This window comes from Monodon monoceros, unplaced genomic scaffold (genome assembly GCF_005190385.1).
Source record: "Monodon monoceros isolate NGI ecotype Baffin Bay Population unplaced genomic scaffold, NGI_Narwhal_1 Super_Scaffold_2, whole genome shotgun sequence".
Classification (NCBI taxonomy): Eukaryota; Metazoa; Chordata; class Mammalia; order Artiodactyla; family Monodontidae; genus Monodon; species Monodon monoceros.
This window is the reverse complement of record NW_021703776.1, coordinates 58647375-58674564: the sequence shown is the minus strand read 5'-3', so window position 1 is coordinate 58674564 and position 27190 is coordinate 58647375. Positions and strand designations below refer to the sequence as shown.

Genomic DNA, 27190 nt, shown 5'->3' with positions numbered 1-27190 from the left:
TGCATCCTAGTATTGCCCAAAAAAGGCATGAACAAGTAATATCTCAGGAGCACTAATGACTGCCACAGATGTCGTTATAAAGTGTGTGATACAGTGTGCCACGTCACAAGTCATAGTGAGTGAGCATCCTATGATTATTTTTTATACAATTGCTTAATAAAGGTGGAAAACACGACGCCAAAGCACAGCCAGGTAAATACCATACTATGTGGGGACAATACAATAAGGCCAGCATGCAGCTCTGTCGGTCTTGGTTAATGTAAAGTAAAATCCTCCAGGAATAGGCCTCCAGAGGCCAGGGAGGGAAAGCAGAGGAGGGAAGCTGGCTGGTTGACCAAACCGTAGTAAACTGCGAAGCACCTGCCCCATGGAGGGGGCGGTCTACTAACTTTCAGTAGGTTTATTGCTATATGAGGCTGTGAACCTCGGACTACTAGATATTCTGATTTTTTTTTAAAAGAACCTGGAAATGTAGGTTTGTTTGTACAATCTCCAAAGTTAAAAATTTTTAAAAACAATGTGCAAACCAGTCAAAACACGTCTGTCAGCCAGATGTGGCCTGCGGATTGCCAATTCATGGAGAAATCCTATGTATGCTGCTGATTCCTTACAGAGGCATTGGTTGTGACAATCAACTGAGTAGAGGGAGCGTTGATGTCCCCTTGGGAGAGGGTCACAGAGAGTGAGATCTCACATAACTACGACATGGGAAATGAAGGGCAAATTGCCATCTCATTGGTCTCCCTCAATGTCGAAATCACTGCTGAAGAGGTCTTGGCTTTGTGGGAACCAAATGCCTGCCAAGAAGACTCCAGGGAGGCACATTCTAAAGCCTGTGAGACCAGGGGCTTTGCCTGTGTTTGTTTACCACTGTGTCCCCAGAATCTCAAAGGAAGTCCAGCAAATGGAAGGTACTCAATAAGTATATGTTAACAGAATGTGGGCAGTTGCATGGAACTAATTTAAAACCTGTATCTGCAGAAGGACAACATGTGTGATAGCCTTTTTCACCCACGGACACCAAAAAACAATTGCTCCTTCAGGACATTCTGTAAATGGCTTAATTTGAACAGAACCTTCAGTGCTAAAAAATGGAACTATAACCACATGGCACTTTTCTTTTTTTTTTTTTTTCCCCTTAAAGAAATGATGTCTATAGTAGAAAATTCAGCAGCTTCCTGTTGTCCCCAAGTAGCCCAGCAGGGGTGGGAGGCAAGAGAATGGCCGCTCCCATGCAGCTACAAAGATGTGTCACCAAGAGATGGCCAGCAGGGAGAAACCTGAGGGTTGAACCAAGAAGCAGGTAGCTGCAAATGGGGTGTGGACCACAAACCAGGGAGTGGACAGAACACGGTGTCTCAGTGGATGCTGGCACAGAGAGGTGACAACTCCTAAGGTCTCACGGAAAGGAGATGTAATCCCAGGAAGAAGAGGGGAAGAGGGGAAGAGGGGAGAAGGAATCCCTGAACGGGCAAAGACTAAGGTATCACTATTAGGCAGCATGGAAGCTTGAGATGGAAAGTAAATTCAATTAAAAAGAAGATAGAGTGATTATTCTCCACCTCCAGTCTGTAGCCTGAGATTTCATACTCCCTGTAAGATTGTCATGGGTCCAGTTCCCTGGGAAGCAGACTCCAAGGTGAGCATAAGGTACAGGAAGTTTACTGGGGGAGCACTCTCTCAGGATCAGTACCTACGGAGGAGGAAAGGAAGCAGGACTGGGCAGGGGAGATGCTCGCTGCTACGATGAAGCCTCGACAAAGGCTTCACCTGATCCCGGGAGTTCTGAAGCCGGGCTGGTCCTTCACGGTTGTCCTGAACTGGGGCAAGGAGCTGAGCTTTCATGCCTCAGTGTTACCTGGTCATTTGATGTGGACCACCCCCGAGAAGGACTATGTGGCTGTGGACAAAAGCCCCTTTCTTCAGCCTTCTGCCAGCAGCCCACCCAGGGCTGGGGGAATGGGCCTGTCAGTCCTGTGGGGCCCAAGGGCGGTGCATTATAGTGCCCATCAATTACCAAGTGAGATAACTGTACAGTGTGGCCATCCCTGAAGTGGTGCATAATAAGCATGAAATAAATGTCAGTATCACTGCCCTCTTCTCTCCATTCTGAGCGCTGAAGGTCTGTGATTCGGGGAACACAGGCACTCCCTTGCAGCTCCCATTTCAGTCGCAGGGTCTTTTCCATAATGTTTCATGTAATACTCTGATAGTTGGGGCCAGGTATGGACAGACCAAAGTCAAGAACATGGCCTGGAGCAGACTGAAGGAGGAAGTGGAATTAACAAGGCAAGTATGTAAAAAGGACCATAACAGTGCAAGTTACAATGCAGACCCCTGAATGTGGACACTTTTCCTCTATTTTTCATTTCCTTTGGTCCCAGTTTTTCCAAGGTGTGCTCTCAGAACATCAGTCTGGAGGGATGCTCAGCACTGAAAGGGTTCGACGGGCAAATACGCTGGGAATCACTCATACTCTAATCCCTCGTGAAGATTCTTACATGACCCTACTGAGAAGTCCTGCACAAAAGAAACCTCTTTATCTTGGTAAAACACAAATTTATTTGACCACAGGTAATAGCCTTAACATCTCATGGAAACACTACAAGATTCCAAAGGGTTTATGTGTATAAAGCAGGCAATTTACTAATGCGTTTGGTTTTTCTAAATAAATATTCCTTTTTGAAAACATCAGTAACTACATGACCCTCTTGGTTTTTTGTTTTTTGTTTTTTTTTTTAATCTATGGAGGAAAATCTCAGCTGAGGCTATTTCTCAGAAGAAGAGACAGTCACATTATAGCAATAGCCAGAGAGGCAGGCTATTAGACATGGAAACAGCTTTAAAATTTGACCTTAACCACGTAGGAGATATCACTCATTTAAGGACTTCATTTTGCACTAAGATTCTGAAAATTCCTTCTAAAAACCAGCAGTATACCAGTGGCTGGAATTTATAGCTCACCTGGTAGGTGGCAGCTGCTGTCCCAGAATACACTTCACACACACTGTGGTACCTAAGAAGATGCTCAGGCTGAAAGAGGATAAATGATGTGCCCCAGGCCACGGGGACAGAGCTGACCAAAGAGTAGTGTGGTTCCTCAGCCCCTGCTCTGAACTGCCCCTCTTCACCATTCTTTCAAAAATGGATCAATAACAGCAAGGAAGGGCTAAAATCATGCTTAAAATAAAACGAATAAACATATCCCCAAAGAGAGAGTCACTTAAAAAATCGTCGCTTGGGAAACTAACACAAATAGTCATATGAACTCTGACCTTTAATACTTGCTGACTTAAACAAAATTGAGTATAGATATTTCAAAGGAGAACTCTACACATTTTTTCTGTAACAATAGGGAATCTTAAGTCCATCTGTGGAGTAAATATATACCCCTATTCAGTAGTCCCCAAACATTTGACTGAAAGTTCTGTGTTCTGCTTGTCTGACACTGTTTTAGTTGAAAAAGCTGTCAACTTTGCCAAAGTACTTCAGGTCTTCCCCTCCCGAAAGACAGATCAGAAGGCCGGCTGGTTTTCAAACAGCTGTGTTCTTTTTGAAGTGGCCATGACAAGGGCCAGGGCTGCTCTCATACAAACCAGGGGCCACAAGTCGGACTCACCCCCTTGGGTGACCTTCCCCAGCACCTTCCCAGGGCTTCAGCCGTGCAGGCAAGTACCTGCCTTCATAGGTGTTTGCACATATGCTTACCGTATACACCTCTGAGCTTTCTCCGCAACCCATTTTTGATTTTATGGCTCATCTTCTCTGAGCTAAGAAGTCTCTGCCAAAATAAGTCACTGGGCCACCCTTCACTTTGGAGGAAATAAAGCTGCAGAAGGCCTGGTCACTAGGAGCTTCTGCTGTCCCAGCAGTCCCTTCTCTTATGTGTGCTTAGGGCGGCAGGAGCACGCGTACATGAAACCCAGTTATTTGAAACCAATGGCCTCAACTCCCTCTATGCACAAAACCTCTTACGAGCTCTGCCATGACTTTCACTTCCTTCCAGAGCCTTCTCTCTGGTGACCTGTCTCAGAGGCAGTAAAACAGCCCAGAGGCAGGAAAGCAGGGGAGTCTGTCCTTGAATAGACTGAGGATCTCCTGAACCACCCAGCGGCACAGACTTGGCTGTGGATCAGCTTTAGTGACTGGTGCAGAGTGATCACTATGTGAGAGAAAGGAACCCAGCTGACCTTCGCTGAAAGTACAAGAAAGATGTGGGATCCATCTGCTTCTCTAGATTGAACGTTAACCTGGTAGTAGGTTCAGAACGTTGTGCTGGGTAGAGACTGGGGGTGATTATTTCAAACTATCTGGCTAACAATTAACAAACAAACCCTCAAGGTGTCTGCCCCTGAAAGCTGATTTTACACACACACACACACACACACACACACACACACACACACGGTGTAACAGTTGCCAGTTAGGGAGTTTGGGATTGACAAAAAAATTGTAAATCACTATATTGTACACCTGTAACTTATATGATATTGTACATCAACTATACATCAGTAAAAAAGAAAGTGAAAAATAAGTAAGTAAAAAGAACTGCCACCTAGTGCCAAACCTATACTATTACTCTGATAAATCATCCTGTGTGGCCCTTCAGAATTCAGGACTTCAGTCCACCAGCGTCCTTGTTGTAGACTTATTAATGAATATTCATAATGTGCTGAGTATGTGCAGAGCAAGTATTACTGTGTTATACTTACCAGGGTTCAAAGGCACTCACATTAAATAGATATTAGGGACTTCCCTGGTGGCGCAGTGGTTAAGAATCCGCCTGCTAATGTGGGGGACACGGGGTCGAGCCCTGGTCTGGGAAGATCCCACATGCTGTGGAGCAACTAAGCTCGTGCGCCACAACTACTGAGCCTGCACTCTAGAGCCTGTAAGCCACAACTACTGAGCCCATGTGCCACAACTACTGAAGCCCGTGCGCCTAAAGCCCATGCTCCGCAAGAGAAGCCACCGCAATGAGAAGCCTGCGCACCTCAATGAAGAGTAGCCCCCACTCACTGCAACTAGACAAAGCCCCTGCGCAGCAACGAAGACCCAATGCAGCCCAAAATAAATAAATAAATTCATTAAAAAAATAGATATTAGTTTGAGCCACATGAAATTGCCTTTTTTGTAGTTAAAAAACTATCAAATATCAACAGTTTCATATGGTTCAGCCTAAATCATTTCTAGGTTTTCTACTTAATGGATTTTCCTCTAGTTTCAAAAGTTACAGGAAGAATGTTTCACAGACAATGAGCAACTTGGAAAATTCCTTCTTTCTGTCGTCCTTCCTTCCTCCTCTTCCTTTCATCTCTCAGCAAACACTGATTGACTGTCTTGTAAGAACAGTCCCTTGGCTGTCAGTCCTGTGACGGCACAGAACTAAGTAAGGCGCTGCCCTTGACCATGAATGGTTCCTAACTAGCAGGGAGACCAGCCTGAAACAACTCACAGCAGTGCACAACCCGGCTCTCAAGAAGGTGCAGGTGAGACAGATCAGGGGGTTGGGGAGCAAGGCAGGAAAGGGGGGCTCAGGAGAGTCCCAAGGAGAGTTCCACAGTCCCTGCCTTGGTTGAGAATTTGCTCTGTGCCAGGCACTGGGTGGCATCAGAGGGGATGAGGGAAGCCTGGGATCCAGCAGGCTTAAAGACCCAGGGGCTCACTTACTGTGCTTGTGACACTGGCCCATCCTGAGCTAGTCACAGAGATGTAGGGGTGCAGATGCCTTAGGAGGGGGAGCATTTCTGGTTGTGGAGCTCACGGTGAGCAGTGACCCGGTTCAGGGGTCACAGTGAAGAGAGAACCAAAGGCTAGCCTTACGTAAGGACGCATCATGTGGCAGGCACTGCTCCTGGGGCTGTGCCTGCCATTAACTTGGTCACCAGGCACAACCCTTCTAGGAGGCGGTTATGATTATTTTCACAGGAGGAAACCGAGACACAGGGAGTATACATGCTTGTCGAGGGCCACACAGCCTCTGGCCCCGGAGCCCATGCACTTAACCACTGAGCTGCACCTTTTGTGTGAGGAGACGTGCCCTTCAGAGGACACCACAGACAGCTTCAGAAGAGAAGGAAACGTGTCACACAAAAGCAGTGGATAGGGGCTTCCCTGGTGGCGCAGTGGTTGAGAGTCCGCCTGCCGATGCAGGGGACACGGGTTCGTGCCCGGGTCCGGGAGGATCCCACATGCTGCGGAGCGGCTGGGCCCGTGAGCCATGGCCGCTGATCCTGCGCGTCTGGAGCCTGTGCTCCGCAACGCGAGAGGCCACAACAGTGAGAGGCCTGCGTACCGCAAAAAAAAAAAAAGGAGCAGTGGCTATTCAGAGAACACCTAAGATGTTCCTTGCTGGCATCAATTCATCTTTCTAAAACTTACATCTCTGGAAACTCCTCAAGCTTTCAGGTATAAAGTCCAAACTTCTCAGCCTGCTTTACATGGCCCTTCTCCAGCTCACCTATCTCATCAGCCTCCCTTCCCCTACCTGGCTCTCTTGTCTGCCGAGGGCCTTCCTCTTTACAACCCTGTCACTAGGCTCTGCCCACTGTCCTCCCTTTTCTATTTTATTTATTTATTTTTGGCTGCATTGGGTCTTTGTTGCTGCAGGCAGGCTTCCTCTAGTTGTGGCGAGCGGGGGCTACTCTTCTTTGAGGTGTGCAGGCTTCTCATTACGGTGGCTTCTCTTGTTGCGGAGCACGGGCTCTAGGCGCGCAGGCTTCAGTAGTTGTGGCACGCGGGTTCAGTACTTGTGGCTCGCGGGCTGTAGAGCGCAGGCTCAGTAGTTGTGGCGCACGGGCTTAGTTGCTCCGCGGCATGTGGGATCTTCCCGGACCAGGGCTCGACCCCGTGTCACCTGCATTGGCAGGCAGATTATTAACCACTGCGCCACCAGGGAAGCCCCATGTCTTCCCTTTTCTAGAAGATCCTTTTCTACCAGGCATGGGCCTCTTTCCTTTGTGACTCCATTAGAGCTCTTTTGACAACAGAAAACAGAAACTCTACCCAAATCGGCACTAGGAAAAAAAAGCTCAAAAGATCCACTTAAGAAAGGAAGAGCCTCTTCCTTATTCTTTTAGCAAAGACCCAGGGGCTCACTTACTGTGCTTGTGACCCTGGCCTATCCTGAGCTAGTCACTGTAACTGGCCAGCCTTGAGAAGAACAGTGCTTGACACAGATTAGGTATACAATGGATATTTACTTGTTATTAATTATTGATAGTTAAGAATGAATGAATGAACTCTCCAGTGCAGTGTGCTAAGTGCAAACAGAGTTAAATCTAAGTGACAGTGAGGTGGCCAAAGGAAGGCATGTCCAGGAAGGCTTGGGTGAGGTTAGGGAAGACTTTGTAGGTCAGAAAATGCCTGAGCCTGAGCTACAAAGATAGGTAGAGTTCCTTACATCAGGGCAGGGGCTGGCCGAGAGGAGAGGGGGACCACTGCAGAGAGCTGGAGGAGGCTGGGTAAAGGCTGAGGGGCATGAAGCCAGCTGGTGTGCTTAGGAAATGGTAATGGTTCATATGTGCTGGCCTCTTGGACACAGCGGGGGAGAGGAAGTGGATAAGGGCAAAGAGATGAGTGCATGTGTGTGCAGGGTGACAGGGCAAGGGCACAGGGTCATCAAAGTCCCTGTATATAACACCAAGAAGGTTACTCTCAAGTAGTCAGGAGCTCTTGAAGGGGCTTCCACGTCAAGTCAGCCAGGGGTTGGGTTCCGGTTCACCTGTCAGCTGGGTGGTCATGAATAAGTTACTTCAATCACCCCAATTCCTCCCTCCCAGAGCTACTGTGAGGACGGAACACGCAAAGCACCCCCTCCAGCACCTGCTGCATGACAGATGCTCAGTAAATGCTAGTGTTCCTTTGCTTGTCACCTGGTTGATTTTTACACTTAATTTACTGGAGGAAGAAAAAACCCAGTAAATGAAAAACTCTGTGTATATCATCTTACAATCCCAGAGTTCAACCAGTGTTTCAAAGCCGGGGGAACTGGGTCATGCGTTACTTCCAAACATTCATGAGGGTAACTACGGCTTCAATTTCCTCTCGTCCCTATGTATTTCATCACGATGTGAAGGTGTGGGATGCAGGCTTCTGCTGAAGCACGTATTTCATACTCGTCACTTTGGGATTTCGGGGAGGTCCACATACAGAGCTTGACGAATCCCTTTAAAATTCATATAGCTCCAGGCTAAAGATACACAGAGGAATTTTCGAACAGAAATCACAGAGGCAGGCGTATTTGTCTGTAATGAACGACTTGTCTTCTTAAGGAACTCCCTCAGCCAGGCGTATTTTCTTCCTAAGAACCAGTTAGTCAAGAGCGGATGACGATTAGAATCACGCCACAGAGAGACAGGAGGACTGACATTTGAAGAGGGAAACAATTCCCAATATAATGCTTTGTTTAGCAGCTTTCAAATTAGACACAAAGCAAGTTAATTTACTTTGTCAGTCTGTAGAGTAGAAAGGACAGCAGCTTTGAAGTCAACCAAGCCACGTTCTAATTAATAGTTATTAGTGATACAACCTGCAAGTTGCTAGTTCTATGACCCTGGGCCATCCCTGGGCCTCCCCACGCCTAGGGTGTTGTTGGTTTTTTTTTTTTTTTTTTTTGCTATTTTACTGATAAAGCATAGGAACTCAAAACTTAAAGATTGTTATGAAGCTGAATGAAATAATGTAACTTTATAATGGATTAAAAACTATGCCATGCTTGATAAATGTAAAGTTTTTGGTAACTATAAATGTCCTATAATCATTCAAGATGAAAAATATTAGAACTATTTTATATCCTGAATTGTTTTACATGGAATTTACGTAAACGGTGATAAACTATAACTAGCCCTACTGTGTTAAATGCGTGCTGGGACATCGATCGCTCACCATTCTGCAGCTTATTTCTGACTCTCGACATGAGTATTAAAGGAGAATCTGTTGCACATGACAGTGATTTGACTTAATAATTATTTTAAGCCACCAACTCACATGAGAGCAATAAAAGTTGCATTTTTAAAGTTTAACTTATTCTTCCGATGGCTAGACACCATTAGCGACATAAATGGGGACTAGGTACAAAGTGAATTACTAGCTTTGTGGAAACTTCAAAGTGATTATCTATAAAGAGAGACAAACCCAATCGGGACATTTACAAACTATTGTCATAAAATCCAGCCAGACATTTCATTATTGAGGAATGAGTAATGCCAGTTCTGCAACCTGTTCCAGAGGCAACAGACACAAATCACCTAAGCTGTAGCTCTGACAATCTCACATCCATTAATGCCAATGGAAATTATTCAGAAAAACTAAGCATGTGCCGCAACTAAGAAGTCCACATGCTGCAACTGAAAAAACAAAATCCCGCATGCTGCGACTAAGACCTGGCGCAGCCTAAATAAATAAACTATTTTAAAAAACAAATCAAGACTACAGATTGGAACTTTGACCTTTCTTTCCTCAGGGTCTGCACGTTTCCACTTCATATCCTCTGTTTTACTGATAATCTGGGAGGTCTCGTGTTCAACAGAGGCTCTCTGGGCAGATCCAATACTGCCGATGGGGCTATGTTTCTCCTCATTCTGTTAAAAAAAATTTCCTGGCAAAATCAAGAGCAGACAAAAGCCTGGTTTACCAGAGTTCACTGGGACTCTTTAACAGATTGCCGTAATCTTATGTAAGTGCGTGTCATTATTAAGAAATCCACAAAGCCGCTTCTTCAGAGCTGCGGGCGAGAGAGATGGAGAGAGGTACTCCGGAGGTGGCTTTGGGGTTATCTCTCAGTCTGCCTGGTAATCCAGGCACCACATTCCTACCTGTTTCAGTAAACACTAGATGTCCCCTTTTCTGATTTGATGTTACCATGTAAAAGAAGGATAGTGAGGGTGATTCGATTAAAATGAAAATGGACCCTGAATGTGACTAGTGAGCTTTCTCCATAATGGTGACAAGCCGTGAGTGCAGGATGAAAGTGTGGAGGACAGGGGATGGGGGTGGTGTGAGTTAGAGCTCTTCTGGTTATAAAGACGCAGACACCTAAACTCAACACAGACACTCCCGCTGCTCGGCTCAAGAGCTAAGCAGGAATGACTTGGTAAGGCACTGAAACAGGCAGCAGAGCGTAGCGGGCCCCAGAGGCAGCTCAGACTGAGTCCTCGGGACTCAGTTTCTTTCTCTCCACTTCCAGGCTACACTTTCTCAGACTCTATGTGGTGGCTAGAAGGCTTTCGCCACCCAGACTCTGCTTCCTGTTGGATCCAGCCCAGCAGAAAAAGGGCAGAAGGGCCTTCTTCCGGGAATTCACAGTGCAAGGCTATTGGTTTCATGGGTTCTGATGACCGCATGCTAACCCTTGAACCAACCAGAGTGGCCATGGACATGTGACCCCTTGGATCAGCCTTGAACCACCAGTCCGCCTCTGGGAGCAAAGAAGGACATAAACTGAGAGCGGGAGGGGAAGTGGCTCTGGGTGCCATTCAAAAGAGGGTGCATGGCTCTAGGTGGCAAAAATGACAGCGACTCACTGTGGGGTGGAGGTGGGGAGACTGGTAAGTCCTGATGAGACAGACGCAAAGCTGGTGGAAGGAGAGGCACTGGAAGAGTAAGAAAGAGGCCGACACCCTGTGCCAGGCCAAGGAAAGAAAATAATGGGATTCCCTAAAATGGTGTCTTGTCCTGCCAGAGCTCATTGTCACCATGTCACCTTGAGCTCTGGGTCTCAGCTTCTCACCTGCACAGGGAAGGGAATAAGAGCAGGTCGGTGGCTCTTTATTGGAATATGCATCAGAATTACCTGGAAAGCTGTTTTCAAATGACAGAGGCCCCAGAATCAGTGCTGTTGCCCACCCCCAGGGAGAGCCATTGGGAAGAACTCTGAGGCCATAATCAGGGCAACTCCTGCAGTCTCCAAAGGTGGACGGCAGTCCCAGGCGACAGAATCATTTACCTCCCACAGTCAAAGGTGATAAAAGTGGCGTAATAACTCCTCCCAAACACCTCCCTGGAGACGTACAGATATAAACTTTAAAAGGTGTGCTTTCTGTCCATCAAACGTCTGCCTAGAGCAGCAGTTCTCCAAGTGTGGTCCACCAATGTTTGGGGGACCCCAGGGTCCTCTCAGAGTCCGTAATGTCAAAACTATTTTTATCAATTGCCTTTTCCAACCCATTGACGTTGTAAGTAACCTTTAAGAAACTACCATTTGTTAAGTTTTGTTCTATTATTAAAAAAATAAAAAAATTCAAATTTACCTAAGAAGTCTATAAAAACATTCTTCCTTTTCCCAATGACTTATCTGTTTGAGGCCAGAGCTTCTTCCTACACTTCAAAGGAAATAATATATCACCACAGATTGAATACAGAAGCAGGAGTGAGAATCCAGATGTTGTCTATTAAGCCAGACACTTAAGAGATTTACAAAATGTAAAACGACGCCAATATTCTCACTAATTTTTTTTTGTTTTGGAGAATGGGGTTATTTTTCACAAAAATATGTTATTTACACGAATACATAATGACTTTATTACTGTTATGTTTAAAAGAATTAAATGTTTTCTCAGTTTTACTTTCTAATGCAGTAAATATCAGTAGATATAACTCACATAAACAAAAGCTCTTTGGGATCTCCAGGAATTTGAAAGAGTATAAAAGGGCCCCGAGGCCAAAAAATTTGAGTGACCCAGGACGAGAATTTCAGTGAATCAGGTCATTGGGACCATTTTTATACCTAAACGCCCCAAGCTGGAGGAATTGCCCACCTGCTTACACAAAGAATGAGCCCGAACCACAAAACAGACACCCCCTAGCCACTGCATAGCCTGATCTGTGCTATAAAACCTGAGGAAATGGGGACGATTCAGTGGATTCTTGGCCGAACATTTGTTCTTGCTCATTACTCCCACATCTGTTAAGTGTGGTCCTTTGAGACTGCAGTCAGCATGTAACTCTTCTTTGAGCCACTAGATGGCACTGCCTGCACAGAAAATACTTCAGCAAGGGGTGCATCGCGCTGTTTTCCAGAGATTTTTGATGTGGATGAATGAGGAAGGTTTGTTTGGACCATCTTATTCTGACACACACTGAATGTACTAGGATAACTATCCTTTTTGTTCCTGTAAAGCTCTAACCTTGAGACCACTGATGGCAGGGTACTGGTAAAAAAGAGAAGCTTTCTGATAAAGATAAATCTGGTGTATTGAACAACCTAACTCATTTTTAGTTATTCCTCCATAGCAGGGGTTCTCAGCTTTACCTGCATATCAGAATCACCCAGAGAATATAAACACCAGATGCTCTGCCCTTATCCCAAGTAGTTAAATCTGTTTTCTGGGGGTGTGCCCCAGGCACTGGTATTTTTGAAAACTCCCCAGTGGGCAGGTAAGGTTGAGAATCCTAGTCCTATAAACTTTGTCATTAAGAAAACCACCCACTAGCCCGTAAAGAGATACTGACTTTTTCTTTTCTCTTCATTAAATTCTCTTAATCCTACTACATTTAATTTCCCCCATCATTTAAATTTTAGCCAATAATCTGGGGAAAGGACCCAGTAAAAAAGGAGCAAAGCAAACCTTTGAACCAACTCAGATAACGAGAACCACCGGAGTTTACTCTCTTAAGAATGTTTACATGGAGAACTTTGTGGAGGTAAAGGTGAGAAAGAATGCCAGTGCCTAAATTAGGACATAAAAGAGTCTCAGGGGGCTTCCGTGGTGGCGCAGTGGTTGAGAGTCCGCGTGCCGATGCAGGGGACAGGGGTTCGTGCCCCGGTCTGGGAGGATTCCACATGCCGCGGAGCAGATGGGCCCGTGAGCCGTGGCCGCTGAGCCTGCGCGTCCGGAGCCTGTGCTCCGCAACGGGAGAGGCCACAGCAGTGAGAGGCCCACGTACCGTAAAAAAAAAAAAAAAAAGTCTCAGAAATATAAGAGGCGTTAGAGAAAGAGGGACAGGAGCCCTTAAAAGAAAATGCTCCCAAGTATCTGACAACCTTTACTTCCCCAACTGACCTTTCATCTAACCAGGGGCTGAGAATTTTAGAATCATCTGGGGAACCTTAAAAACAGAGATGCTTGAGCTTCACCAGTAGAGGCTTTGATTTAGTAAGTCAGGAGGGGTTAACAAGTGTCTTTCTTTAAAAAGCTCCTAGGGTGACTCTAACCCGAAGCCGGTTTGAGGACCACTGACCAAGCCAAATCAGCTCTTTTCCACACTGCATGATGAATTCCACACCCTTAGGGGATTCTGATTTAAATAACTCTTGGTAAAACCCGGTTTCATGAGCAAATGTAATCTAAGTTCAAATCCATTCTTATAGCATTATATCGCATTCCATTTTATGACACCGTGTGTGTGAGTAGGAAGATGGATGATCAGAGTCATTACTGTACCTGTCACTTTTTTTTTTTTTTTTTTTTGTGGTACGCGGGCCTCTAACTGTTGTGGCCTCTCCTGTTGCAGAGCACAGGCTCCGGACGCGCAGGCTCAGCGGCCACGGCTCACGGGCCCAGTCGCTCCGCGGCATGTGGGATCTTCCCGGACCGGGGCACGAACCCGTGTCCCCTGCATCGGCAGGCGGACTTTCAACCACTGCGCCACCAGGGAAGCCCTGTACCTGTCACTTTTACTAGCTAAATTATGCTCATCTTCATTTATCCTTTCTCCTGAGAAAAGACTGGTTATGTCAGTTACATATTACTTCCAAGAGACCTCCTGCAGAACAAATCTACAGGTTCTCCAGACCCTGTAATATGACTGTATCTTTTTCAGCCCCTGGATGCTTTCTATGTGAACAATGCAGGCTCTTCCTTTGGCAAATGGATGCAGCATCTCTGCTCGGGGAAGGGCAATGGGCGACACCATGCTTGAATTAACTGTTCTTAATGAAGTTACAAAACCTCTCCACCCTCTAGGACCAAGACCCCTTCCATAATGGCTCAGTGGTGGAGTCCACCCACAAAAAGGGCTACCTCGTCATCTTGCATTAATGCCAATCGTGGCTTCTGAATCTGGTGACTGAACGTTCTACAGGAATTAGAACAAGGCTAACACACTTTTTATTCTATTTGTTCCTTGCATTGGTTATTCTCTGCCACATCCCACCCCCCCACAATTCATTCCCTCCTCGCCTATGGTGGGGAGACTGACTCCTATGGACTGTAACCCTGGCTCCCTTGTCCTCTGGCTGCTGGTTGGATTTGTCCAATGGGAGATGCAGGCAAGAGATCAAAGGGTGGGAGGAGAGAGAAGCTGAGATATTTCTTCCCCTGCCCCTTCCCGCTTGAGTGGCGCAGCACCTAAGGGTTGCACCCTTGCTTGACCGTGAGGGTCTCTCTCTATGAGAGTCCCCTCCTGTGGGAGTTCCCTTTTTATGTGAGCTCCCTACCTACAGAAGCCCTTCTCCTGCAATCTCCCCCTTCTGTGGCAGCCCCCCCCCTCCCCTCCAGCTCTCATAAGACCCCAGAAACCCAGTGCCTTCCCATAGTCCCTTCAGCACTGGGGAGGTAACAGCTCCCACCATTGCCAGTCCCTCGGAAAGATCCCTTGTTAATCAAATTCTCTTCAAAATCCCAGTGAATGTGTCTTCTATTTCTTGCTGGGACCTGACTGCTGGGATACCTTTAAGACTAACTGCAACCTGAATTCATTTTTCACTTTTCAATCATTCACACAGGAGTCCTGTACATATAACTTGTGCTCCTCAAAGATCTTTTAACTTTAAGAGAACTTCTAAGTGGCCAGTTGCTTTAAAGCATTTTTTTCTATCCAAGCCTCTGTGACCTCTAGATGTCTCTGAGATACTCCAGACAAATGAGCTGGATGCCTTAGTCTCCTGTTGTGTAAAACAAAGGGGATGCACAAGATGGTCTCCAAGACCCTCCTCCTCCAGGCTCTAGCTTCTCAGGATGCCACAGCAGGTCAGAGTTTAGCCCAGGGGTGGAAGGAGACGCCCTGAGAGAAAATGGTGGGAGATACTGATGCACCATCTTGGTGTATTCGAGAGACGCTGTTCCTTAGGGTGAGTGTGAACCAATCTGTTCCATTTTGAAAATTATCTATCTGTTTATTCAACAGTGTTTACTCTGTTGAGTCCTTCATGGGTCGGGCTTTAGAGTTAAGATGTAAACCAAGGAGTGACCTGGGCCTCCAACTGGTCAACTTCTAGAGGAAGAGAGGAGCGTCTAAACCAGGGGTTCTCAAACTTGGGCGAGCACCGGAGCCACCTGGAGGCTTGGTCACACAGCAGCTGGCAGGTGCCGACCCGGAGGGCCTGACCCAGTAGTGCTGGGGTCGGGGCCGAGCAGGTGAATTTCTAATCAGTCTCTTGGGGAATGTGATGCTGCCAATCACTGAGGGAGACACTGAGAACCATTGATTTCAATAATTACCTAAGACAGCATGTTACATTATCTTAAAGATTACGTGCAAAACATTAGGCTAAAAAAACGATACAAATGAACTTACTTACAAAACAGAAACAGATTCACAAACATAGAAAACAAACTTATGGTTACCAAAGGGGAAGGGGAGAGGGGTAAATTAGGAGTTTGGGATTAACAGACACACACTATTATATATAAAATGGAAAAACAAGGAACTACTATATGGCACAGGGAACTATAGTCAGTATCTTGTAATAACCTATAATGGAAAAGAATCTGAAAAAGAATATATATATTTGAATCACTTTGCAGTACACCTGAAGCTAACACAACATTGTAAATCAACTATAATTCAATAAAAAGTTTTTTGTTGTGAAAGTGGTGAGATAGTGGTGAGATGAGATCAATCCTTTAGAGTCGGTGAGGGAGGGTGGGTCCCAGCAGGTTTTATTAGGGAGGCTGTGCTTGTCTCTAAAGGGTGAACAGAAAGCTGAAGATAACAGGAGAGGGAAGGCATGTCAGATGGGGCACAGAGGGAGGGGAGGCGAGGGGCACAGGAACATCTGTAGACCACAGGCTGGCGAGGGAGGCCAGCCTCTGGAGACAGGCTGGGAAAGGCGGGGCCGGACTGCAGTGGGCATTGTCTGGCCCACCATCGACCCCGGGCATCGCTGTGGCTCTCACCTTCCGGCAGTCCGACAGCATCTGTCCTCACCATGATCTCTCACTCCCTGCCCTTGGGCACCCACCTGGTTCTCTGCAGGCACAGCCTGGTGTTTAAGGGACTTAACAGCTCACAAGCACCCCTCAGCCAACAGAGGTCAGGGGGTGGTGGGCAAATACCACCCCCCTTTCAGTTCCTCCCAGGAGCAGTTCTACATGGCTCCTTGGAAGGTGCCCAACTCAATAATCTGCATTTCTACTGGCTTCTCTCCTTGTCTGTTTCACTCTCCCTCCTGCTCCCTGGCTGCCATCCCAAATTACCAATGCACCAAGCCCTTGCCTCAGGCTCTGCTTCCAGGGGAGCCTGGGCTTAGATGGGCTGCAAATGTCCTGCTGAGGAATCTGAACTTTGTCCTGTAAACAAAGCAAATCAGATGGTTTCCAAGATGAAAACAACAGCAAGAGCAACACTCTGATGAGTGAAAAGTCACCAAGGGGCACCAGCCATTGGGGGCCATCATGGGACTGGTGGGGAGAACCACTCAGGATGAGCTGAATCCACTGTTGACGCTTCTCAGTAAGTGAGGCCTGGAGATTTGTGCCCTGGGGCGGCACGGGGAGTGGGGGCACTTCCTCTTGCTCCAGGAGTATGGAGAAAAATGTGACATGGTATTAGGCAAAGATATCTTGCAGGCCAGCTGATCCCTATGGTGGAAACAGTGAAATAAAAGACCAACGGTTCACCCTGGACATAAAGAAAATAATTATTTCTAAAAGAAAATAAATGGTGGGGTGGAGGTTGGAGATCATTCCTCTCTGAAACACTCATCTATACAGGAGGACAGAGCCCTTCACTCCAGAAAAGGTCTCTCTCTCGGTTTCACAGCAAGACGAGCAGAAACGAAAAAGGTTTCCTCGCTGCTGTAGGAAAGCAAGAGGAATCTGGGAGCTGGCCTGGGGCGGCTTGAGAAAGGAGGGTGGGGTGGGGTGGAAGGGCATGAAAAATGGGGGGAGGGCTGGAAAAAACCCCAGGGGAGCACTGCTGAGGGGTCTATAGGTGGTCAGGGGCCAAGATCAGGGAGGGAGCAACAGTCACCCCATTTCCAGGGACAGTCATGCTGTAGGCTTTATTTGCTGATTTAGTTCTGTGCTATAATTACTATCTTCTAGCCCCCAACCTTCAGCAAAAGGCTTCTAAATACAGACTCTTTGCTAACAATCCAAAGGAGAAATGAAAGAATAAAAAGAGCTATCAGGATGGGGAAGGGGGCCAGTGAGAAGGGATGGGAAAACAGTGTGGGTCCAGAGGGCTAGAACTGTATATGTGTGTGTGTGATACACTGAGTAGAGAAGATGTTTTACGGAGGGTTTGCTTTAATGTATGTGAATTTAGGACATGATGAATTTTGCTTTCTTATTTAATTTTCTGAATGGAATCCTGCATTTATCATGATTCAAAATTCAAAGAGTATGAAATAGCAGCAGGAGTCTCCTTCCCTCCCTTACATCTTAGACACCCCCGTCCCCTCCACACTGGCAACCCTGATACTAGCTCTTGCATCCTTCAAGGGATGTTCTATGATTTTGCAAGAAAAAAATGTCTAAAATCTTTTTTTCTTGTTTACACAAATGAAACCATACTGCCCATACTATAGTATATTTGGTTTTGCATTTGATAACTCTGGATAATCTTTTCAAACTGGTCCATATGAGAGCATCCTCATTCTTTTCTGTGGTTGCATAATATTCCTGTACATCGGTGTACCATAATTCATCTAAGCAATCCCCAACTGATGGGCATTTAGGTTGTCTTCTGATGTTTGCTATTATAAAAAATAGTGAAATGAATAATGGTAAACTATAATATATTCTTAAATGTGCTTGTATTGTATCAAGAGTACAGATGATTTTTCTCCAGTAAAGCATAAATGCAATTTAATCCAGCAAGCCAAATTTACTTAATAAATGTGCTATTGAAAATATTGTTGTCACATATATTTGATTCAGTTGGGTATCGTTTACAAGGCAGTTTAGTTATTAGAGCTATTGATAGCAGTGTATTTTCAAAAGCACATCACGTAAATATTAAGGGATTCTTATTATCAATTGACTTAGGATGGTCAAAAGCAAGGGTGTTTGCTTCAGGCAATAAGGGCAATAAGAACAGAATGAGGTCCAGCTGCTCCATAGATTTAAGAAGCTTTGAACTTGGAGTTAGGAAGTGTGGGTCTGATTCCTCATCCTGCTATTGAGACTTTTTCAATAAAGTGGGGATAATGATTCCTGCCCTATGTGCCTGGCAAAGTTGTTCTGAGGATAAAATGGGAAGCTGTTTCACGTGCGTGAAATCTGCTTACGAACTGCAAATGTCTGAACCAATGTTAAATCCTGTTATTCTTACATTGCTTACAGCACCAGTTTTGGAGGTCAGTAGACAATCCATCTATGGAATAAATTCTGAAATAAGTTTCATAAAAGAAATGACACTGGGGGCTTCCCTGGTGGCGCAGTGGTTGAGAATCTGCCTGCCAATGCAGGGGATATGGGTTCGAGCCCTGGTCTGGGAAGATCCCACATGCCGCGGAGCAACTGGGCCCGTGAGCCACAACTACTGAGCCTGCGCGTCTGCAGCCTGTGCTCCGCAACAAGAGAGGCCGCGACAGTGAGAGGCCCACGCACCGCGATGAGGAGTGGCTCCCGCTTACCACAACTAGAGAAAGCCCTCACACAGAAACGAAGACCGAACACAGCCAAAAATAAATAAATTAAAAAAAAAAAAAAAGAAAGAAATGACACTGGGCATGACCATTTCAATTAAATACATGAAACGGTGGCCCTTATAGATCATAATGTCTTAAAAATCAATTAAAGAATCAGAAAGAAATCAGATCCCTATTGGCTAACAACCACAACATTTTTTTTTGCACCCTCCCCTCTCCCCACCTCATCTGCAGTGATTAAAATCAAGTCCACTGCTAACCATCTTGACAGGAGGTAAATCTGGAGGCAGCTCAAATCTGATGGGGTAGGTAATATCTTTTTGCCAATTTACACTGTCAACATTCTCGGATTTACAGGTAACATAGTCTCTCTGGATTCATTAGGAAATGAGCAATAAAATAAACAGGCGGATGGAGTTTAAGTACTCTGGAAAATGAAATGCTGGGCTGTCTGGATTTGAGAAGTATTAGGAAACCTACCCCTTTCACTCATTAAAACCTTCAAGACGTGCCACTACCGAAGCAGACAGGTGCCGCGGACATTCTCAGTCAATCCACTCAAGTTTCTGCCACTTCTTTTCTAGTTACTGTCTCCATGGCAGCAGTCCACTGACCTGCCCTTAAGGGAAATGGAATTTCTGGCAAGACTGAGACTTGGTAATTCCACTTGTCAATACAGGTCAGAGAGAAACAGATGGAGGTGTACCAAGTTACTTCACAAATCCAGTAACAAAATGAGTGACCCCTGGCAAATGACCAGACCCAGTGTTCGGAGTGTCCTCCAGGAAAGCCAAACACTACATCATTAGCATCTAAGAAACCCACACCACCAACACCTGTCCATCAAACCTTTCACTGCGTTTGGACTTCCTCTTTCAACATTTTCTTTATTTACCTTTTCCTAAAAAGGTAGAAGTATACTGGGTGGCTCACGCAAAGTGATTATTAATTTCCTCCAAAATTTAATCTTAATAAATACAAAATGATCTACAAGAAAGGACATATTTTGTCATGTAAATCTCCTTATGGGACTATCATCTAGAAATATCAGTTTCCAGTGACCCAACTTCCCTTGTGGCGGAGGGCAGAAATCGGTGAATGTCAGACCCAGGATCTAAACTCTCATCCCAACTACACAAGAGTCACTGCCTACTCACCTCTTTTCCTGGAAATGTTCTAGTGTGTTGCCTGCAGTTGTAACAGATTGCCTTTATGGTGGCATCACTCTCCAATTCAGAAATGTAAACACCACTTCAGAGATTTATTTTACAATTCATCCTCTGATTTGTCATGGCTAGGAAGGTCAGCTTCCAGATTTTCTATTCCAAATTACTTTTCAACAGATTTGGCAAACAGAGTAAGGAACGGCTTTTGCCTAGACGGGAACAAACTCTGAAAGTTGGGACCCAGGTTCTCTCTCTCTCTTTTGTTGAAATGTAAACAATCAGAAACCCCACCATTTCCCAAATCAATTATTTGCAAAAGAATAAACAGGTGCTTTGGAGACTCTGGAGTTATAAAAAGAAAATGGCAAATGATTTTTTTCATGAGCCAGCTGCTCATCTGACATGATTCTGAGGAAGGTTCTCCTAGGCTCTAAAGCTTAATTAGCAAATCAATTAAGATCATCCCCTGTCTGCCAACAGAACCGCCTGCCATCCTCTGCTCTCCTCATTTCAGTGCTTTCTGGTGCATCCCCGTCGCCAAAGCCGAAGTCCAATCAGTCAACCTGAGGTTCCTTTGCTTTCTGCTAACACTGGACAACAGGGGGACGAAGGGGGCCATTCCAGTTTAATTAAGGATTAGTAACCACCAGAAGTAGCAGTGCTCGCCCTGCTTATTTACATCTGCCCCAGTCCAAGCTCGCCTTAGAAGCTGGGCTCAGCACAGACTCAGTGGGGGCTGACTGGCGTGGCTGGCTGTCATTTTCTTTCAGTGGAAAACAGACAGGACCAGGCAAAGCAGATGGTTCCTAAAGAGGCACATCCAAAAAATCTGCTAGCAAACTGTGGTGGTGTCTTTCAAATAAACAGCAACTTACTGGAGAGGAAAATCAGATCTTCCTCGCCACATCCTGCCGTGATGCAACCACCTTGAACATCACCCACTTAGGAGCTTCTAATCCTCGGCGAGGCATAATAACTCCTCCTTTGGGACAAAGGATAGCCTGTCTTTCCAAGCCTCCCAGAGAGAGCCATCATCACCGCTAATGCTCCCATCTCTGTCAGTAAAATCTATTATCTAGGTAAAACCACCTTCAAGAGACGGCTGACCTGTGGATCACGCATGGTCACCCAGTCCTGAGAGAAGGAAATGCAAATACCATGTATCTGGCCAGCTGGGTGGAACTAGAGATGGAGCCAGTAACACCTCAAATGGCAATTAAAAAGCAAGTGACTAGTTTCATCATAAAACATTAATGGGATTTTCTCTTCCCTTCAAACTCCGAATAAACGCACAGATAATTATCTGTGGAAGTCCTGGCTCTGACCGCATGAGTTGGGGCAAATCATCAAACATTTCTGGACGTCACTGTCCTCATCTGTAAAATGAGGGGGTTGAACTGAAAGATGTCCAAGGTCCCTTTTAGCATGAAAATTCTGAAGTTCTTTCGGTGGAGGTGGGGTGGTCTCCTACAACATACTGGCAAATCACATATAGAATTAATCGTCCAGTTCTTGAGCATAGATCAAAAACAGAGAGACTGTTTTTGTCCCTCGCGTAAGCTTACCTTTTCAACCGCTGTGTGTTCTTCATTTGTGACGCTGGCTTTTCTTGATTCGTTTTTAGACCTGCTTAGCCTCCTGGATACTTTTTCTCTGAGTAAAGTGGCATATCCAATGTGTTCATAGATGGGATTTGTTGTCATTTTGGAAATGTATTCAGAAGCTTTTGTTTCTATGTACAGCGTTATCAAGCCATCTGTGACCAGATCGTGAATCGATTCAAACCTCTTCTCACCCACAAAGTGTTTTCCATCATAGAAGAGCCTGTAGTTTAAGGTCTGGTTTCCAAACCTGCCCATGAGGAAGGAGAAATCACAGTAGTGTTAGAAATCAGGCCAGTGAGTGGCAATGGCAGCTAAAACTTCCCGAGAGTGTACTGAATGCCAGGCACTGGGCTAAGCCCTTGGACATGATTTTCCCCATTAAGTTATCATGGAGACCCGTTGAGACAATTATTATCCCTGTTTGACTGCTGAGGAAACTGAGCCTTGAAAAGAGGGGGTACCTGATTGAGGCTACATCCCTGGAAAGAGGCAAAGGTGGGTTTAACCCTAGCCAGTCATATGGCATCATTTGGTCCTAGAAATCACTAAGGCCATTGGGTCATAATCATTCTTATTTGTAAAAGTCAGGGAGTACTGCCTGATTTACAGATATCTTACATAAATTTCTTAATGGGAACTAGCCATGCCCCTCCACCCCCTCCCCTGTACCAGGCAATTACCTCTGCAAGGGAATCTATCACCACTGGCCTGATGTCCTTTTATTATTACATCTTTAACCACTATCAGTAAAGCACCCCATGCCTCCCACCCCAGGTGGTCCAACAGAAGGGAAACAGGGGAGCTGTGTGGAGCTCCCTGCTTGAACGCCAGAGCCAGCATTCCAGTGACCTAATCATTAGGGTGCTCTCCCTTTAGTTCTGACTGTTCCCTCTTGGCCTCGCTCCTATATCTCACAGCCCCTGCTTGGCTCCCCACTGGGACTGTCAACTCCTGCTGCTGGGATGCTGGGAAGCTGGGAAAATACTTTGCATCTCTAGGGCACTTGCTACTCTTGAAGTGCTTTCCCATAATGACATCACTGAAGATATGCCATCCCCAGTCGCAACTTGGAAAGCATCGACCGTTCCACAATCACAGCATCGAGATGGTGGGTTGAACACACCTTTGTGGGCTGACCTGGGAAGTGTTTCTTTCTTTCTTTTTTTTAAATACATTTATTTATTTATTTTCTTATGGCTGCGTCGGGTCTTCGTTGCTGTGCACGGGCTTTCTCTAGTTGAGGCGAGAGGGGGCTACTCTTCGTTGCGTGTGCGGGCTTCTCGTTGCAAAGCACGGGCTCTAGGTGCGTGAGCGTCAGTAGTTGTGGCACGTGGGTTCAGTAGTTGTGGCTTGCGGGCTCTAGAGCATGGTGTCCCCTGCATTGGCAGACAGACTCCCAACCACTCTGCCACCAGGGAAGGCCCTGGGAAGTGTTTCATTGATACCATTTCTTCCATGGAGAAAGAGCTTCCCAATTCCAAAGAGTTCATGAATGAACTTTTGGAAGACAATCCAATTCTGAAATTGAAAACCTTCACCAAACTTTATAGGATTGCTATGAGGATCAAAGGACATAAAATATTTGATCCAGGTTAGGAAGGTGCAGTAAATGCAATGCCTTTTGGGTGCTGTGATCTTTATTTTATTTTTTGTTTAACATCTTTATTGGAGTATAATTGCTTTACAATGGTGTGTGAGTTTCTGCTTTATAACAAAGTGAATCAGCTATACATATACATATATCCCCATACCTCCTCCCTCTTGCGTCTTCCTCCCACCCTCCCTATCCCACCCCCTAGGTGGTTACAAAGCACCGAGCTGATCTCCCTGTGCTATGTGGTTGCTTCCCACTAGCTATTTTACATTTGATGGTGTATATATGTCCATGCCACTCTCTCACTTTGTCCCAGCTTACCCTTCCCCCTCCCTGTGTCCTCAAGCCCATTCTCTACATCGGCATCTTTATTCTTGTCCTGCCCCTAGGTTTTTCAGAACCATATATATATATATATATATATATATATATATATTTTAGATTCCATATATGTGCGTTAGCATACGGTATTTGTTTTTCTCTTTCTGACTTAATTCACTCTGTATGACAGACTCTAGGTCCATCCATCTCACTACAAATAACTCAATTTCGTTTCTTTATATGGCTGAATAATATTCCATTGTATATATGTGCCACATCTTCTTTACCCACTCATCTGTCAGTGGACACTTAGGTTGCTTCCATATCTTGGCTACTGTAAATAGTGTTGCAATGAACATTGTGGTACATGACTCTTTTTGAATTATGGTTTTCTCAGGGTATATGCCCAGTAGTGGGATTGCTGGGTCGTATGGTAGTTCTAGCTTTAGTTTTTTAAGGAAGCTTCATACTGTTCTCCACAGTGGCTGTATCAATTTACATTCCCACCAACAGTGCAAGAGGGTTCCCTTTTCTCCACACCCTCTCCAGCATTTATTGTTTGTAGATTTTTTGATGGTGGCCATTCTGACTGGTGTGAGGTGATACCTCATTGTAGTTTGGTTTACATTTCTCTAATGATAAGTGACGTTGAACATCCTTTCATGTGTTTGTTAGCGATCTGTATATCTTCTTTGGAGAAATGTCTATTTTGGTCTTCTGTCCATTTTTGGATTGGGTTGTTTTGTTTTTTTGATACTGAGCTTCAGGAGATGCTTGTATATTTTGGAGATTAATCCTTTGTCAGTTGCTTCATTTGCAAATATTTTCTCCCATTTGAGGGTTGTCTTTTCGACTTGTTTATGGTTTTCTTTGCGGTGCAAAAGCTTTTAAGTTTCATTAGGTCCTATTTGTTTATTTTTGTTTTTATTTCCATTTCTGTAGGAGGTGGGTCAAGAAGGATCTTGCTGTGATTTATGTCATAGAGTGTTCTGCCTATGATTTCTTCTCACAGTTTTAAAGTGTCTGGCCTTATGTTTAGGTCTTTAATCCATTTTGAGTTTATTTCTGTGTATGGTGTTAGGAAGTGTTCTAATTTACAAATGCTAAAGGAACTTCTCTAGGCAGGAAACACAAGAGAAGGAAAAGACCTACAATAACAAACCCAAAACAATTAAGAAAATGGTAATAGGAACATACATATTGAAACTACCTTAAATGTAAATGGATTAAATGCTCCAACCAAAAGACACAGACTGGCTGAATGGATACAAAAACAAGACCCGTATATATGCTGTCTCCAAGAGACCCACTTCAGATCTAGGGACACATACAGACTGAAAGTGAGGGGATGGAAAAAGATATTCCATGCAAATGGAAATCAAAAGAAAGCTGGAGTAGCAATTCTCATATCAGACAAAATAGACTTTAAAATAAAGACTAGGGCTTCCTTGGTGGCGCAGTGGTTAAGAATCCGCTTGTCAATGCAGGGGACACGGGTTCGAGCCCTGGTCCAGGAAGACCCCACATGCCTCAGAGCAACTAAGCCCGTGTGCCACAACTACTAAGTCTGTGCTCTAGAGCCCACGAGCCACAAGTAGTAAGCCCACGTGCCACAACTACTGAAGCCTGTGGGCCTAGAGCCCGTGCTCTGCAACAAGAGAAGCCACCGCAATGAGAAGCCCGTGCACCAAAACGAAGAGTAGCCCCCACTTGCCACAACTAGAGAAAGCCTGCACACAACGAAGACCCAACACAGCCAAAAATAAATAAAATAAATTAAAAAAATAATAATAATAAAATAAAATAAAGACTATTACAAGAGACAAAGAGGGACACTACATAATGATCAAGGGATCAATCCAAGAAGAAGATATAACAATTGTAAACATTTATGCACCCAACGTAGGAGCATCTCAATACATAAGGCAAATGCTAACAGCCATAAAAGGGGAAATCGACAGTAATACAATCACAGTAGGGGACTTTAACACCCCACTTTCACCAATGGACAGAACATCCAAAATGAAAATAAATAAGGAAACACAAGCTTTAAATGATACATTAAACAAGATGGACTTAATTGATATTTATAGGACATTCCATCCATAAACAACAGAATACACGTTCTTCTCAAATGCTCATGGAACATTCTCCAGGATAGATCATATATTGGGTCACAAATCAAGCCTTAGTAAATTTAAGAAAATTGAAATCATATCAAGTATCTTTTCTGACCACAACACTATGAGACTAGATATCAATTACAGGAAAAAATCTGTAAAAAATACAAACACATGGAGACTAAACAATACACTACTAAATAACCAAGAGATCACTGAAGAAATCAAAGAGGAAATCAAAAAATACCTAGAAACAAATGACAATGAAAACACGATGATCCAAAACCTATGGGATGCAGCAAAAGCAGTTCTAAGAGGGATATAATCCTACCTCAAGGAACAAGAAACATCTCAAATAAACAATGTAACCTTACACCTAAAGCAATTAGAGAAAGAACAAAAAAACCCCAAAGTTAGCAGAAGGAAAGAAATCATAAAGATCAGATCAGAAATAAATGAAAAAGAAATGAAGGAAACAATAGCAAAGATCAATAAAACTAAAAGCTGGTTCTTTGAGAAGATAAACAAAATTGATAAACCATTAGCCAGGCTCATCAAGAAAAACAGGGAGAAGACTCAAATCAATAGAATTAGAAATGAAAAAGAAGTAACAACTGACACCGCAGAAATACAAAGGATCATGAGGGATTACTACAAGCAACTATATGCCAATAAAATGGACAACCTGGAAGATGTGGACAAATTCTTAGAAAAGCACAACCTTCTGAGACTGAACCAGGAAAAAACAGAAAATGTAAACAGACCCATCACAAGCACTGAAATTGTGATTTTTAATACTGTGATTTTGTGGTAAAGTGCTGCGATGGCTCGCTGGCATGGAGCGTCATGACTACCCCTGGGAGCTCAGTGTGAGGTCAGTGTGATCTCTGAGAGAATCCTCTGGTTAAAGCGCGTGGCTGTGCAGGCACACACGCACAACGTGAGGTGAAGACTTTTGCCGAGGGCGCAGGGAGGCAGAGGCGTGTCTCAGTCAGCAGGCTTGATGTTTCAGAAGGAAGCAGCCCTAGAGCACCAGCTTTGCAGATGGCTCTCCAAAGAATGCTGTGTATGCATAAACAGAGCCTCAGAGCCCATCAACTGATAACAGGAAATGTATAAGCCTCTGACATGCTGCTGGCTGCTTTGTAAATGAAGTGAAAATAAAAAATAATTAGGGGGGAATGGGGAGCAATTAATTTAATGGGTACCGAACGTTTGGGATGATGAAAAAGTTCTGGAAATGGAGAGTGGAGATGGTTGCAGGACACAGAATATATTTAATGGCGCTGAATTGTACACTAAAAAATGGTTAAAGTGGTACATTTACATTGTATGTTGTGTATATTTTACCGCAAAAAAAAAAAAGGGAAAAAAATAAGTAAAGTCTCCTGTAAAGCAGTTGCAACAGTGGATGAAATCAGGCTCACCTTAGTGCTAACGTGTAGCACCCTGGCTGGCGCTGGCTTTCTCTAAGAATGTAGGCGCCCTCCACGCCTCCAAGAAGCTCATCTGCCTGCTCTCGGGAGATGATCCCATGAAACCTGAGGAGAGACAAGATCATCTTTGTTCTGAACAGATCACATACCAACATGGACCACAAAGAGCTGCCTAAAAAAGATGGTGGGTCC

The 27190-nt window shown here is 44.8% G+C and overlaps 1 protein-coding gene across 1 annotated transcript in view; it reads right to left on the bottom strand.

The window, feature by feature from the left end:
- The window catches only part of CHN2 (chimerin 2), a 335941-nt gene that overhangs the window by 101513 nt on the left and 207238 nt on the right, over positions 1–27190 (bottom strand). The window contains exons 5-6 of the mRNA XM_029232904.1: positions 26990–27103; positions 21489–21774 (exon numbers count right to left, since the gene is read on the bottom strand). Coding sequence (XP_029088737.1) covers positions 21489–21774; positions 26990–27103 — 400 coding nt within the window. The remainder of the gene's footprint in view (positions 1–21488; positions 21775–26989; positions 27104–27190) is intronic.